The sequence below is a fragment of the Aquila chrysaetos genome, chromosome 4 (genome assembly GCF_900496995.4).
Source record: "Aquila chrysaetos chrysaetos chromosome 4, bAquChr1.4, whole genome shotgun sequence".
Taxonomy (NCBI): domain Eukaryota; kingdom Metazoa; phylum Chordata; class Aves; order Accipitriformes; family Accipitridae; genus Aquila; species Aquila chrysaetos.
In genome coordinates this window covers 58,395,374-58,411,388 of record NC_044007.1, presented here as the reverse complement: position 1 = coordinate 58,411,388, position 16,015 = coordinate 58,395,374, and the positions used below count along the sequence as shown (strand labels likewise).

Here is a 16,015-nt window from a genome sequence, read left to right as displayed (position 1 = left end):
AGATGGGCACGTTTCTATTGAAGGGACTGGTTGTTACATTACCTGTGAATTAAAAAGCAAAACGAAGATAAAATGAGGAGTGTATTTGAGCTGTATTTCTGTTAAAGCTGGTTCCCCTCCCCAACACCTTCCTTCAGTAAAGGAAAAGAAGAAAATCCCAAACAGGACCTGTATTCTTTGGACCTTAACAGGCCCAAAGCTCAAACCCTTCCCCTTCAAACATCTCCTGCTTCTGTGCTGTCACTGCGCGTGTGCCGTCTGTGCGGCTTGAGGTACAGCTGGGGCATCAGCTCTAACAGAGGAAGGCAACAGAATTGTCTTCTGCTTGTTTTCATGTTATGTGGTACTGAAATGCAATTTCTTGTTTATGCGTTACTAATAAAAAGTTCTTTAAAATGACACTGCATTGCTCGCTCTTTCTTGAGCTAACTGTAAAGATGGCGAGCATCATTTCTTACACAGCACAGCTGGTCAGGGCATGTTCCACATTTGTTTGGTCAGGTAGAGCCCTGAACCTTAGCTGCTGCAGATTTTAACTAGGTTACAAAACAAAATTATGGAAGAGTAAGAAGAGTAAGCATTGTAGCAGCAGGGCCCCACATTAGGAGCCCTTACTGATGATTTTACTTGCAAGTGCCTTCCGATAAAAGAGAATCATACCTCAATCACCTCAGCTGTGGAAAAATGAAGAGGACAGGACTTGTGCTTCAAAAACATGCCTTTTCATTGAACAAATTCATAGCGAAAGCATGACCTGCTTCCTGGAGCTGCGATCAAAAGGCTGGCCCATAACCTCCATGATTCTGACCAGTCGGTGGGGTAAGATGACAGTTTATTAGATAAATAAGGTCTTATTTACAAGTCAAGGCTAATAATTTTAGATGACATTTTCCTGTTTTACTGCAAAATGAAGCAGCTGCCAGACCCAAATGGAGTTACCAGTCCAGGCACAGAGGACCCCTACAGAGCTTTTGACCAGTAAGATGTGTAGCTTACAGCGAGCACCAGGGAGCCTGGTACTGGGTCATGCTGTTTACCCAGCACAGATTAATGCAAATAATTTTTCTGCAGCCTTCTCTGAAAACCAACAGCCCATTTTATATTACAGCAGTTACACCCAGAAGTGTTTTTTTAAACTGAGGATGTCATTTATTTAAGATAGCACCATAGTGTACATAGACACTTTACAGAGTCCTGCCCTTCACAGCTTACAATCTAGGAAGATGCAAGAATAGGGAAGGCGTTACCCACTGCTCCACCTGAAGATTTAAATGAAAAGTGTCACATCAAGGAATGTCACTGGTCATCTTAGTGCTACTCTATTACATCGTCAGATACATCAATGCCTGATATGTGCCATACATCAGTACCTGACACATGCTAAGTGCTGCAGTTCAGTGCCTTTACTTGCGTTAAGCAAGTCTTTCAAGAATACTGCAACTGACACTAGGATTGCCCATTTTCCCAACAAATATGACCCTTCCCACATTGTGCCTGCTGACCTGAAGGGGGAAAAGAAGTCAGAAGTATGGGGGGGCATGGAGGACTCACACTGGCACAAGGGCAAGTCAGGAAAAAAAGGGATAGTCTACACAAAACCAATTACACACAAGACCGTTTGATTACACTGGTTTATGTTAATGTCTTTTGTTGCGAACATGAGCCTGTCTGCACTAGCATGAAAAACAGACGTCACCCAGAAACCGGAGTTTATCATCTCAAGTTTGGTATCTTCAACATCTTAAAATCCTTCAGGGCCAAGAGCTAACATGCCCAGTTTGCCACACTCTAGGAACCACCGCTGCCATCTTCCCTCACTGTTTCCCCACAGTCAGGACCCAGCTATCCCCAGCATCATACTTCCACAGCAGGTGAGTGCGATGCAGCTCTAGTCACGGGGCAGGGTGAGCAGCCACACTCCTAACCAGTCTGGGGACCTGATACACTGGTGCTAAATTCTTAAAACCAAACCACTGCCCTACACACACCCACACACCCTCCTTTCCCTTGAGTTGCAACCTAACAGCTGAGAAACACTGAACTGCAAGCCTCAGTGGCTTGAACAACAGCAGCGGACAACCTCCTTCCCCCAACACACAAAACTCTAATTCTGTTTTCAACTCTCAAAGCACAGAATTCTTATTCAAAATGGCACTTGCTACCCATTAATCAGCATGGTTACAAGTGCTGAGCTTTCTTCTGCTTGGTCCCCAGTGCTTCAAGATCCTTCCAAGTTAATGAGAGTTGACTTAATGCCATTTCTGCTTTATAAATTTTCTCCTTCTACGTACCCAGCTGTTTCTGCACCAATCCAAAAAGCTACACCCCCTCCCCAAATCCCACAAGCAGCCTAGCACTTTTCCTCACATGCAGCTTTCCATCTTTGACAGACACCTCAGTCAATGCACATGACGTAAAACTCACTTCAGAAATATTTTTTAGCCATTTCCAGTAAATAAAGATGGGGGGCGGTCCCCAGGGAAGGACCAAGATAAGCAATTCCAAAGGTAGGGGCTTTTTTTGCCCCAAGGGTCAACTCAGACTACAGCGGTGACAGAACTGGAGTGGGAAATGGAGTGCTTCAAAAAGCAGTATTATGCAGAGCAGGGCTGAACATAACAGCTACTGATCCCATGGAGAAGAGTCACATGGTCAAGGGAAAAGGGTGGGAGCCCCATATGCAAACTAGATGAGCAGAAAGCAGAAGAGTGAAAGTGTCCAGGAAAGCTTACAGGAAATTAAGAATCACTCCATCTGCTAAACACTGGCGCCTACTTGGTCCCAGCGCGACCACTGGCTGGTCCTTTGTCCACATTGGCAAAATGAGCACCCACAGGAAGATCAATAAGCCCAGAGGTGCAGGAGTGTCACCTACCCAAAGACAAGGTGAGAAGCAGCAGCGCTGTCTGGTAGCAGATTAAATTACCTAATTTTCCTCCTCAAAGCCTCCCCGCTCCCATTTAGCCTAGAGAAAAGCAGAGGAGGACTGAGCCCAAGCAGGCAAGGTGCTGATCCATGGCAACTGGAGCAGCAGACAGATTGGAAAACCAAGCATCTAGCCATATAGTTCCCAAGTAGCATGAAACGTGGAGCGGAAGCAGCCCAAAACCAGTGGGGAATGAAACGGAAAGGAGATGCTGCAACACAAGCAGATAAGGATTTGTTTCTGGAAAAAGGAAACAAAGTGCAAAGAAAGCAATCCGGAAAACTGATGCATAACTGGTACTGACCCTAAGGTGTGGCAGAGGAGCTCAACCCTAGAGAGAATATAGGAGCCTGTGGTGACTTTTCTGGGACATCAGCTAGTGCTGGAAGGTGCTATGCACAACTCAGTGGGCTTTAAGACAACTCTAGTCAACTATTTCAAATCTGATGCAAGAAGCAGCTTTAGACAATTCTTCTTCCAAACTGAAGCAATAAATGAACCTCTCCCAAGGCTGCTCTACCCCCCCCCAACAGTTATGTTTTCATCATCTCCAGCAGGCATGTATGGAAATGCTGTAGTACAGGTTTCCACATGCGCACACACTTACTCATCTTCTTTCGTTTGCAGAGCTCTGCCATAGCTGCACTCCCCTTCCTAGCAGGATGCCACCAGGAGCTAGAACATCTTCTGCTTGCTTTATCCAGGAAGTGGCATCGCTTCGAGAAGCACAACAACTGACCTGCAGCAAAGCTATTCAGCGTATCTTCCGGAAAAGAGCTGCTATCAGCTTCTGTTCCAAAATAAGAAAGGTTTTAGGTCCATATAAAAAGAGCAATGTAAATATTAGCTACTCATTTCATTGCTTTTGACTAATATATATATATTTTTAATTAAGTTTATTCATTAGGATCATGTAGTTTAGTGAGACTATAGTTACACCCAAATTAATGTTCACTTTCAAACTAACCAGAATACGAATGCTGAAATTTCCCTTAAGCTACAGACACTTCAAAGTTACCAGATCAGAACAGTGATTTTACTCTTCTAGTTTTTTCAAAAAGAAGTTACTCATGCTTTTTAACAGCTTCCTAAACACATGCTTGCCACTTGAACAAGTAAACATCCTTGCAACATTGATTTCACTTTGTGTGCACACCAAAAATAAGTTAAAATGCCCTAACAGAGGACTGTCTAAGAAACATAGACTATACCTGGACCAAATATGAAAACTTTGCAAACATCAGACAAGGCTAGGACTGTTACCAATATATATTTATGCACATTTTATAGGAAGCAATTTCTGCAGTTACTGGAGTATTTTTCCAGATAATGAGAACCATTTAAAATGATCCTAAAACGATTTTGTACCAGTGTGAAAAAGTGCTGAAAAAATTCAGTTACACTGGTAGTCAGTAGAAAGCACTCAAAAAGGAGAGTCCATTTGTTTTTCTTGTACTCTTGTTTTCTCCATTCAGGGCATGAAAAGTACATGTTCATGAAAACTTACCATTTGGATTTCAAATTCCCTGCTTATTTCTTGTTTCAACTCTTCTGGATATTGCATCAGCCTCTCCCTTAGTTAAGACATGATGTGAAGAGCAAGGACCAGTTGAACAGCACAGCCTCTTCATTCAAGTAGCCCACAAGTACCCTTCTTAGAGATAAATAAGTATTTTCCAGCACCTTCCAGGAATTACTACTCCTCTCCTCATAGGGAGGGGAGGAACTAGGGCAAGTTAATAAATACGAAAATAAATTATACCCTTCTCCCCACCAAAAACACTGTTTTAGGCTATTAACTTCAATAGAAACTTCATCTTTGTTTGGATACAAACTCTAAGAGGTAAAGTATCTGTGTGTCATGTTCACGCAGCACATTTAAACAACGTAAGAAAAGTTAGTACCACGCAAGTTTTAGCTTTTTGGGATGATTCTCTAGATAAGATACCTAATTCTACAGTATCATGTTCTGACTCATGTAGTTCCCTTTAAATGGTCATAAGACACTATCAGATTACAAAACAGACAAAATTCAGTGCTCTAGTACCTATCAGCCCTTCACAGAACAAGTGTTCATATGGAAAACCCTTAATACCATACATGCATTCTTTTCAAGTTTGAGTATGAAAAAACGAGATAGTGTAAATATACTCTCTATCTTCATTAAAAAAGGCACATTTAGGCAGTTTTAAATGCGCTAAATGTTTTGTTTCCAGTGTTAAAAATAAATTGTTTAAATGAAAAGAGTATCTGCAGGAGGTCAATGTAATCTTCAGTAGGCAACAGGAGCTGCTGTGGAGGTGACGGATGAGGTTATTTTCCGCTGATCCAATATTCTTATAAATATATAAAACCTCTGCAGATCAGCCTTGGAAGGGAGATCTACAAAGCAGTCTGCAGAATAAAACTTTTCTGTCAGTTACTTGGTATTTTTGGTTTTATTTTTCTGTTGATGCTGCTGCCATTGCTGGTTTCATTCCCTCGCGTGTTGACTTCAGCTCCTCCAATTCTGTGTTTAGTTTGCTGATCACCCACTCCAGGGCATCCCGACCCTGCCAGGAAAATACTGGAATTTAGGATCCGAACAGATACACCACCACTGCTCATGTTTCTGTAGTTTTTCCTCTGTCAGACATGAGACTTGTTTTAAAATTAATTTCATGCCCTGCATAGTTTAATACCCAATTATATGGATAATTTCTTAGCATCTTCTTACGGAAACTTCACTGCAAAGGCATTTGCTTAACCCATAAGCAAGAAGTAAATGCAATATCGGTGTGAGCTCCCAGTAGCTCACCTAGGCATAAAGCCTAATTCAGCAGTTAAGTTCCCTTATGTAAGAGTATTGCTGTTTCTACTGTTTGCTGCTCCCACCACCCAAAGAATATCAGCAAAATTACAGCAAAGTCTACGTACTGTTCTCAAATTCATTAACCAAGTTATATGGAAAGTTTTTGAGGACAAAGAAAGATAGCCTTCCAAGTGCTCTTTGAAGCAGCAACTAATTGATTTGGTACCTAGCAAGAGCTCAGAGATGGACTCGCGCTGAATTCTTATCTTCATGCACAGCAACTTTTCAGCATATAAAACAGACTAATTGAGAGACTACAGTTGCACATTTTATATCAAGATACGGTCTTTCTCTGTTCAGTTCTCAGAATGGGAGTGCCTCAAAGCTAGGCAATGACAGCCAATGCTTTAGTAAGAACTGGGCAATCCAGCAAAATAATCACATCAAAAACCTTTTACCTTAAGAAGACACTGTAGCAACTGCACCCCAATGATCACAAGATGAGCAGGCAGCCAGCTGCACAATGAAGCCAAGAAGATAAAGAGAAGCACTTTAACTAAACGAAAGTGCAAGATTTTAGAGCTCCATAAGCTCAGAATGACAGCTTTTGCCAAAACAAGCAGACGGGATCAGACCAGGAAAACACCTGGCCTTTTTTCACTTAAAGAGAAGCCAAGAGACATTCACCTTTCTTACCCTACTAAGAATAAGAAGTACAAACAGTGGAAAGCAGTAACTGGGAGCCACGTGGCTCTGGCCAAGTCCAGAGGAGTTCTGGAGATAAAGGGTCTGAGCCCAAAACGTCCTAAGTCTTCAGGAGAGCCAGTGTCAGTGTTCAAGCCCTCCGCAGAGATCGAGCGAAAGGGAGGGAAAAGCCCTCCACACACACAAGAGTTGTTCTGAACTCTGATGTACTATTTTTGTTGCATGCATTATAGGTGATAAATTGAACAAAAACCTCTTAAAGTGTCCAGAACCTGCTGTTGTCCTTTATAAACCAGTAAGCATGAACAAGAATCTGAATAAACAGCTTTGAAAACCTCAAAAAAAAAGGCCAAAACAAAACCCACACATACTCTTGAAGAATTTTTTTGGAGGCTAGAAGCATTACTCTGGAATAATATTAAACACCCAGTTCCAGGCTGCAAAGCATAACCTATTAAAAGAAATAAAGTTTTACTATGAATAAGAGCATATTTCTCAAGACCCCCACTAAGTTCAGTGAAGGGCTGACTGTTTCTCTTCAGGTTTTTCATATTACAGGGACTCACAGAATAAACACTAATTGCTATGTCTGCACTGGCAGGCAGTCCTTAACCCAAGAAAAATTATCCATGTATCACACCAAAGTGTTCAACTCTTGGTCAGAGCTCAGAAAGGGGGATTCAGCCCTATCCAGAATTACCTCAAGAATTAGTATCTTTAAGTTAACTTAGATCAAGATATGCCTTTAAAAAATACCGACAATCATCAAGAAAACACGATTTAAATTGTCCAGTTTAAGTATGGGTTGCAGAAGAAAGTCCGTAGACGACTATGATTCAACTTCTGAGTTCCTTCCAAATCGACCATGCTTCAGCAGGTGGTAACTTCCACCGTCTCTACATCCTGTGCAAGACCTGGGAACACCAGCAAAGCATGGACAAAAGCACCCAGACAGGAGTAGGCTACAGCATGGCAACAAGTTGTAACTAGCCGTGAATTAGCCCAGTGGAGTGCTCTGTAAGGAACAAAGCGGGGGGAGAGAGGGGGCATCATCTTTCAGTAAGCACGCATTTGGATATTTAAAAGTCAGGTTAGAATGTCCTCTCTTAGGTGACACAGGCATGGAGAACTAAGTAAGACAGCAACAGCTTAGATGTTGTATATGTCTAATCACACAAAGATTTGTCAGAAAGTCGAACACCTTCGATGTAGAAAATGCTCAGTAGAAAAATACTGAGATTCTTTACACGCCCTGACTATGAAACAACCAGGTCATAGTGTTTTAGTTGATATATATCTGTTCACAAGATAAAATAAAATTTAAAAACATCCACGACATTCAACTGGAGCAGCAAGATATTTCCTTCAGCTTTTGAGACTACATAGGTCCGCAAGTTTCCTTAGACCTGCATACGCTATACGCTGTATTTTGCAGCTAAGAATAAACTCGTGATATTGGCAAGGAAGATTTCAGGAATATTCTGCACAGGAAATTAAGTTACAAATCTTAACAAGATGCAAAGCCTCCAAGTACTGTAGAACTACCCAGTTACCAAAAAAAAAAAAATCTGACAGAGGATTGATCGATAAAGTTTCATACTGTACAACAAATTCTGTAGTAAGTCATTAAGCAAGCACATTCATAATCAAGCATGCATATTATATTAGTCTTTATTGCATATGTTAGCAGTATGACGTGTTTGGCAGACCAAACCCTGCATATGAAGATTTGTTGGTAGAGCTTAAGTGACTGATAAATGCTGAGCCTTTGTAGTTGATGTTTTCCAGAAAAACAGCCATAAAAGCTTAGTGGAATGACAATGTAAAAGCAAATACAAATGGCATACACTGGTTTCAAAGTAAGCAGTGTAAAAAAACCCTACATTCTTAAGTAGGGGAAGCAGCATAATGGATTTTTTCCTTTTTTTAAGGAATCTTATTAGTTGAAGCATAAGCCAATACAGGAATGACAGAGACAGGCTACACTGACTAGTGGAAGGAAAACAGTCTGCACAGAGGTATCCCAGAGGCAAGTACACACAGTTCTCTCAACCTTGAAGTCAGATTTTTTCACAGTCACATCGCTTAAGGAACACGTCACTACCGAAATGAATGTAACTACAAGACCAATGAAAAACACGAACAGTCTGGCATTCTGACAGCTTCAAGCTTTGTACAGATTTCCACAGAAGTTCACAGAAGGGCAACAATATTCCTCAGGCATAAGAAAAGCAAATACAATGTCACTATGCAAAAGATTACCCCTGTTAGGCAATCTGTTTCAAGAAATCAATTTTATATACTATCCATTTCATTTTTATAATGCCAATTCCAATCACTAACCAATTTATTAATTTCTTCAGGTACCAGTTTTACATACTGAAATCACAGAAACTAAGACCAGATCAAACACTTGGTGGAGAGGCTCATCCCCATGCCTAGTTACCTGCAGTCATCATTCCACTTTCAAACCATAATACTGTGTGGCACAAGACATGGCTGCAGCAAGTTGGCTGTCCAATGGCATAAGCACGGGTTAACTGATCCAGTCTAGATCTGACCTACTCTCACTCTCTACAACTGCAGTGTAATGAACATGTTTGCCATTCCTGTATGCAATGTATATAAAACATACATGCAGGTTAATTTATGAAATTCACATGACAACAATCCATGCACATATTTGCTAGAAAGCTGAAATGCTGTACCAAGAAGAAGAATGCTGGCATTACCACTAGTTAGTACAAACTGTAGATGTGGAGAACTGCTAGCTTAGAGCGCTTTCAGAATTTTGAATTATCCACTCAATAGCATCCCACCCCTGGAGTAACACAGAAAAGATTTACAACATATGGCAAATGATTTTTCCATCATCATTAAAAATAATAAGGCATCATCTGCCACTTCTACCTCAGAGCAAAATCTCAATACTTCCCATTTCTTCAGAACAACAAAACATTTTTCAGCAACTTTTAGGAAGTTTAAGAGGGGTGCTAAGAACACAGAGGCACAGCACAGCATGCGAGAAGAGCTAGTAACAGCAGAGTAGGTTACTGGGTAGCAAAGGGCTGGTAACAGCAAGTACAAATTCCTGCCAAGTTCAACATCTCTAATGAGATTCTTCAGTGAAACACACAGGACAGAAGGTGTTTTTGATTTGCAAGAAGCTGGTGAGCCACTGTGTTCCTTGAAAATGGCAGAACAGAAGAACAATCTTTAAAAGAAATCAAGCTCTCTCACAGGCAACACCTGAATAGGTACCAAGAAATATTTACACTGAGTTCAACAGAGACATGCAAATGTGACAGATGCCATGAGAGGAATTCAGCCAGCACTTTTAAGTGTGCCTAGTTGATCTGGCCATTCCAACTAACTAGTGCTTTGCTACCTCCAAGTCAGCCTGTAGTTTGGTTGTGAGCCAGGGTTTGGACTCCTTTCAAGAATATATGCCCCCACACAGACTTTTACATGGAAACTGGATCAGAACAGAATTCTAATTTATCTGGAATACATTCCATTTATGGCTTTCAAACAAACACAGAGAGCACTCAGCTACTTACTCTTCAGTGTCTAGAAATTACACATCATTCCTTCCCCCTCCCCTGATTTTAACCTGTTTTCCTCTCATTTTTGGAGAAGCACACAAGAAGGGAGGAAAAGGGGGCCTTCTCCCTCTCTGATCTCGTTACTCAATACCTCCTATCAAGTTGGCTTACACTGCCTTGGTCAAGCAACATCTCTCTCAAGGACAAAGGGCTGGCCAAAGCACAGGCTGTCTGGCACAGTAGGAGTTACTGGGCCAGATTCCCACTGTGCTGAACCTCTCCAGCAATGCAGAGCACAAACTCAAATTTCAGGTGCATTCATCCTGCTGTTAGGCAGCGATGCCTATGCTTCTCTAGAACCCCATTTCTTTCCCACTTTCCCTGAAGAAGGATAGGACAAAGTGCCCAAGAATAAGCACTCCCATAGCTCTGCCTGTGCTGAAGTACAGCTCCATGGCTGCAAGCCAAGTGGAAAAAGCAAGCACAAGATAGAGGAGTTGGTGTAGCTTTACCTACAAAAGCCAGCATAGTTTCACCTCTTCAAAGAATATGCCTCTGCTTACACTACCTTACTTTCAGCCAAAGGCAAGGAGACAGCTCACTAATGGACAGGAACTGGAACAACTGACAAAGCAGCAGAGAAAATATGCTAGCATTACCTGCTAAATTCAGATTATAAAGGCTAAAAAGGAAGTCATATTCACTACTAGCACTAACGCCTGGAAATAGGAGGTTAATGTTTAAAAAGGTGCTTTGGAAAAAAAAAAAAAACACAAAACAAAACCAACTAATAATATATGTGTATGTTATGTGTAACTGTAGCATACACAGAGGTTGGTTTGTTCTGATGTGCAATTCTAGTTGAAAAAAACAAAGATTTAGTAGTGAAACATTTTCATACTTTGGAAAACCATATTCTAATTGCTGAGGTCCTACAAAAAAAATCAGTTGAAACTGTGCACAAAGTTTAGAGAAATTAAATATAGTATTCAGCACACATGGCTGACAATTACTATTTCAACAAAAAGAAAGGTAGGGGTGGGAGGGGAGAGGGAGAAAACAGAATAAAAATGTACCTTTCTGGCATTAGAAGATATTGTGTTTGCCATTAAGCTTTCCAGATAACTGCTCAAGCTAATGCCTTTAACAGTAATAATTGCTTCTTGTGTTAGCACAGTTCTGTAAGAGAATCAAGAAAAGTTAATACCTAAACTGAATTGGACTAACATAATGTCTCCTATGCACAAAGAGCACAAAAATATCCTTACTTACTTTTCAGGGTTTTCAGGATGAGGTGTGTAAACCAGTCTCTCATCAACGGACACCAAGTTTGTGAGAGTAATCTTAAAAAGAAAAAAATAGCTGAAATCCTCACTTCTCACCTTTAGTTTTTCTGTTATCAACAGCACTACTCAATAGTAGAGCACTCAATTTAATGTCAGAGACAAAGCAGTGTACACAGAATATAAAACCCAGAACACAGTCAATAAAAAGACCTATAAAGGGTGATGCATCTTCTCCTATCCTAGATCTAATTATATCAATCTAAGTTCCTATTCACAGTACAAAGCACAAACAGCTTTTCATTCGTTTCTCTGAATGTTGAGTCTTACCTGATTTATGGCATGCAATTCAGAGAGGCTCTTCAAGACCAAGACAACCATAACGCTATTTGGAGCGTACAGAAAATTAATACTCAGGGAAGACAATGCCTCTTGTACAGAGACAAGTCTCTCCTACAGACAATTCCACTTTAAATCTGATAGTTATAAGTTCCCAGGATACCAAAATATAGCATAATACTTCATTTACATTTTGTGAAAAAAGGCATTTCAAATTAAAACTTTTGTTGTAAATGGCAGTGTAATGTAGAACAAGTTATTCATCTAAAAGTGAAACTATTTTACATGCATACTGAGAAGTAATCTTACATTAAAAACAAAATCACAAATGTCTGATCCCAAAGTATTTAAAGTTCCCTATTTGTGGGAAGAAGGAGGGAAAAAAAAAGAGCCAACTAAGATGCCAGCTAAGACATGGAAATTGCTACCTCCTGATGAAAGATGCAAACACATTTCTAATCTAAATGTTAAGAGCAAAACATCTAATCTCCAGAACTAATTACCAGAAACTTCTTAAGCTACCACTCACATTAGTTGAGCAAAGCTCCATCTTTTTTTCCACTGGATCTACCACAGAATGTTCCTCAATGTAAGTCAGAGTTCTACTTGTTCCTAAAATCTGAAAGTGAAGAAATAAAAAAAATTTTAAAATAAAAAAGTTAAGGACTAAAATAAAAAAAAAACCACCCCACCCCCCCCCAAACACATAAATGTCAAGTTCTTAGTGACCCCAAATAAATACAAAGTAATTCATGGATACCAGAACACTGTGATCAGTGGTAAGACTACATCCTGGTAGGTTGTATCAGCCATATAGCATGACACAGACCAGTCTGGAAGGCATGTACAGACATACACACACTATAGGCATATTAAAGCCTACAATGCATTCTTGCTACTAAGTATGCTAATTACAGCTTATGTGATATTTGTGGACGATATTTCCTATAAATTAAGCTTTTACTTTGAATTCAGCTCCAATTCAGATGAAGACATAAAAATGCATCACACCCTTAATAAACCATTAAGACTGTAACAGCATACCGCTTTTACAATACTTGGCAATCCCCACTCTGTGCTGAGAAGACGGTGACTATGCAACCTCCCCTGGTTATCAAGGCTTCTGTCGAGGACATCTACTCCGACCACACATGGATTCATTGGGTTGGGGTACTTTCTCATAGCAGCTTTGATCACTGTATCCCAGGGGTGTCTGTAAAAAGAATAGGAGACAATATTTGTAACTATTTTGTATTTAATTGCAAGTATTCAGACAACACTAAATCAGGGATCTAGCTTGCATAATATGGCGTGTGCTGTACAGCTTCGTAGCTCCCAAAAGTCCCGTCAGAATTCAGTGATGCTTGGAAAGGCAATAAGAAAGCATTGATACACAAACAGGAAAAAAAAAATAATTCCTTTCTTCAGAGTGAAGAAAGGAATTATTAACCCAAGACTAACAGAAACAAGGGCAAGGGGCAACAGTCACAAATTGCTACAAGTACATTCCAATTAGCTGTGCAAAACACCCACAATGACAGGGTAGCTGTCCACAGAGTTGGTGAAGCTCGATCCATTTCAGAACTCAACTGGAAAAGCAACCTGACCTAACATTTAAGTTTGCCCTACTTTGAGAAGGGGGCTGGATTAGATCACCTCCAGAAGTCCACTCCAACATAAATTCTTCTACAATTCTAAACACACCAAATAAATCAAAGAAAACATCATTAGATTCTGTTACTTCCTATAGCAAAACAGCAAAGTGAAATTTAATTTAAAAAAACAATAATCAGGAAGCGCAAAATAAAGAAACAGATTTTCGGAAACCAGATCAGCTCACTGCCTTAAGTCTGCACCTGTACTACTGCTTCCAGCAGCCTGGTAGTATGAATTACATTTATGGGTACTCTTCCCAATACAAACTGTTTTTATGAAACAAGTTTTGATAATCTCAAACTCCTGAGATCAGAGCAGCCTCACTACTGGGAGACAGGTTGTCCACATGGATCTTGTTGTGGGACTTCATATATCTTCTTCTGAAATAGAGGAGGCTACAGAAATCATGGTCTTGATCCAATACAGAAATTCTGTCCCTATGCAATGATTTCTGTATTTGAATAACTGATAGATCTGGAATGAAATGTTTGTAACTTTTAAAGGAACCTTTAAAAATTCAACTATTGATACCTAACTTAAGAAGGCTCAGGGGTACCAACTTGTACATAAGAGTTGTACTTAGGGCCCTAAATAGATTTGATTTCTCAGAACACTACTTTTAGTCTTAAAATAGACCAGTACAGAAGGGCATCAACAGTACACCACCACCAGAACAAACAGAAGCTTGGAAAAATAACTTATTTTTCCAACAAGAAGAGTAAGAAAAGGTCTTTCAGCTTTATTGGTGCAAGCAGGAAAAATAGAGCCCTCAATTCCTACATTGGAAGGAGAACTGGAGGACCATTCCTTTTTATCTTCAGTGGCTATACATCATCATTAACAGAAGATACACAAACTGAAAAGGTCAAATTTCTGTTAAGTGTCCTTGAGGGACTTTAAGAGTCAGAGATCTGATAAGGCACAACAATATTTTGTGAACCCCTGAACTGAACTATCTACACCCACACACATTACACCATAAGATGGGGGTGTTCCAACCCAGATCTCGATGAGAAAATGCCAAATAAAAACCAATTATGTGTTTCCCAGGTGACAGATATTCATCTCAAACTCAGAAGTTACGCCATACACAAGCAGCCCTTACTAGCCTCTGCCTGTCATTTCTTATTAGAAGCTACAGTTTACTTATACTAGACTAATGTTAAAGTTGAACACCTAATACCTCTGGCAGCGTAATGAATTCAGTTGTGTTAATGTAATTAAAGAAGTCTAAAACTGCACATCTGGGATGTTTTGTAAATATTTTAAGAACTATCACCCCTGGTGCTCTTCAGGTTTAGAGATTTTTAAGAGACCTGTAGCAGATGGGTTATTGCTGGCATTTAAAGAGCCACGCTGGAACTGCTGTGTCCTCCACGTCAGCTCCCCGGTATGGCTTGTTACATACCTGTTGACACTTTTGCCCATTGTTCCCTCGATACACAGAGGTGGAACCGGATGACCAGAACCGTGTTCCAAACAGGTTTAATGCAGAAAAGGACTGATGGCAAGAAAACTTACTCAGCTCCCCCTTAATGGCTGTCTGCTGGGCTTCTCTGTGAGAGTACCTGATGGATACACACTCACTCTGTCCGTACCTCTTGGAATATATCATCAAGTACGTCGGCAGCTGGTTTTTTTGGATAGCGTTGAAGTTACTTTTCATTAAATACCCACACCTTTATCAGGCAATGACGCTGTCGGGCCCGCTCCACCACCGCCCTCTCGGACGGTACCGCCCGCCGCAAGCGGCGGGACAAACCCCCGCGCGGGGTCCCAGCGGGCACGAAAAAGCTTAGGGCGATGGAGGAGCGGCAGCGGGGTGTTCGGCCCCGGTCGTGTCCCCCCCCCCCCCCGTCCCCACCGGAGGGATTTAACGCCGCCAGAAGCCGGTGCCCCCCCTCCCATCCCCGCCCCCGCCCCGAGCCTCCGCGCCGGCATAACCGGTCGGGAGCCTGCCTCCTCCGGCACGTCCCATCTCCGCCCTCACCCCGGCAGGGCCCGGCTTCCCCCGCACGGCCCGGCAAGGCGCCGGAGCGGCGGCCCGCCCGCGCGGCCGGTGGCAGGAGCGGCGGCGGCGGCTCCCGCCGTCGTTCAACGGCCGCCCCTCAGCCCTCCCCGCCCGGCCCCTCACCCGAAGACGTGCTCCGAGCTCCAGATCTTCATGGCCGCCCTCGGTCTCTCCTCAGGGCCGGCGGGAAGGCGGGTCGGCGGCAGCTGACAGCCACGCGCCGGCCGGCCGGTGAGCGCGAGCAGCCGCCAGGGCGGGGGGGGGCGGGGGGGAGGGAAGGAGGGGGGGCGGAGCTCCGCGCGCCGGCACGGGGCCTGCCCAGCCGGCTCCCGCGCCACGTCACCGCCTCGCCCCGCCCCCCCTCCGCCTCCGTCGAGCAGGGGCACCGCGCAGGCGCGGCGGCACCGGGGGAGGGCGGGGCCGTGCGCCGCCGCCGTGAGCCGAGGCGGTGGGCGCCGCTCGGGCCCGGCGGTGCTGGCTGCGGGACCTCCCCTGGCTGCTGGGCGTCAGGTCGCTGCGGAAAGGCGCGGCCTGGAAACGCAGCCTGTGTGTCAGCGGGAACTAACTGACCGCACAGCTGGCGACAGATTAACCCTTCACGGCTTACTTACGTCGGAGGTCGGCGCCAAGCGCGCCAGCGGCTGCGGGTGTAACGCGCGGCCAGGTGTAGTCTGCATGTGTCGCTACGCCTAAGAGCGAAGTGACGAAGCCAAACGCCTTAACTGACCTAAGGGCCTTTGCGCGAGGTAGTTTGACAGT

General features: G+C 42.7%; 1 protein-coding gene across 1 annotated transcript; it reads right to left on the bottom strand.

Moving 5' to 3' along the window:
- Nucleotides 1–1,126: 1,126 nt before the first annotated feature.
- Nucleotides 1,127–15,611, bottom strand: PRELID3A (PRELI domain containing 3A). The gene is given in 7 exon segments (XM_030011833.2): nucleotides 1,127–5,412; nucleotides 5,415–5,478; nucleotides 11,044–11,146; nucleotides 11,240–11,310; nucleotides 12,119–12,208; nucleotides 12,634–12,802; nucleotides 15,380–15,611. Coding segments are annotated over 7 exon segments (600 nt in total). The 5' UTR covers nucleotides 15,412–15,611; the 3' UTR covers nucleotides 1,127–5,341.
- Between the last annotated feature and the right edge of the window lie 404 nt (nucleotides 15,612–16,015).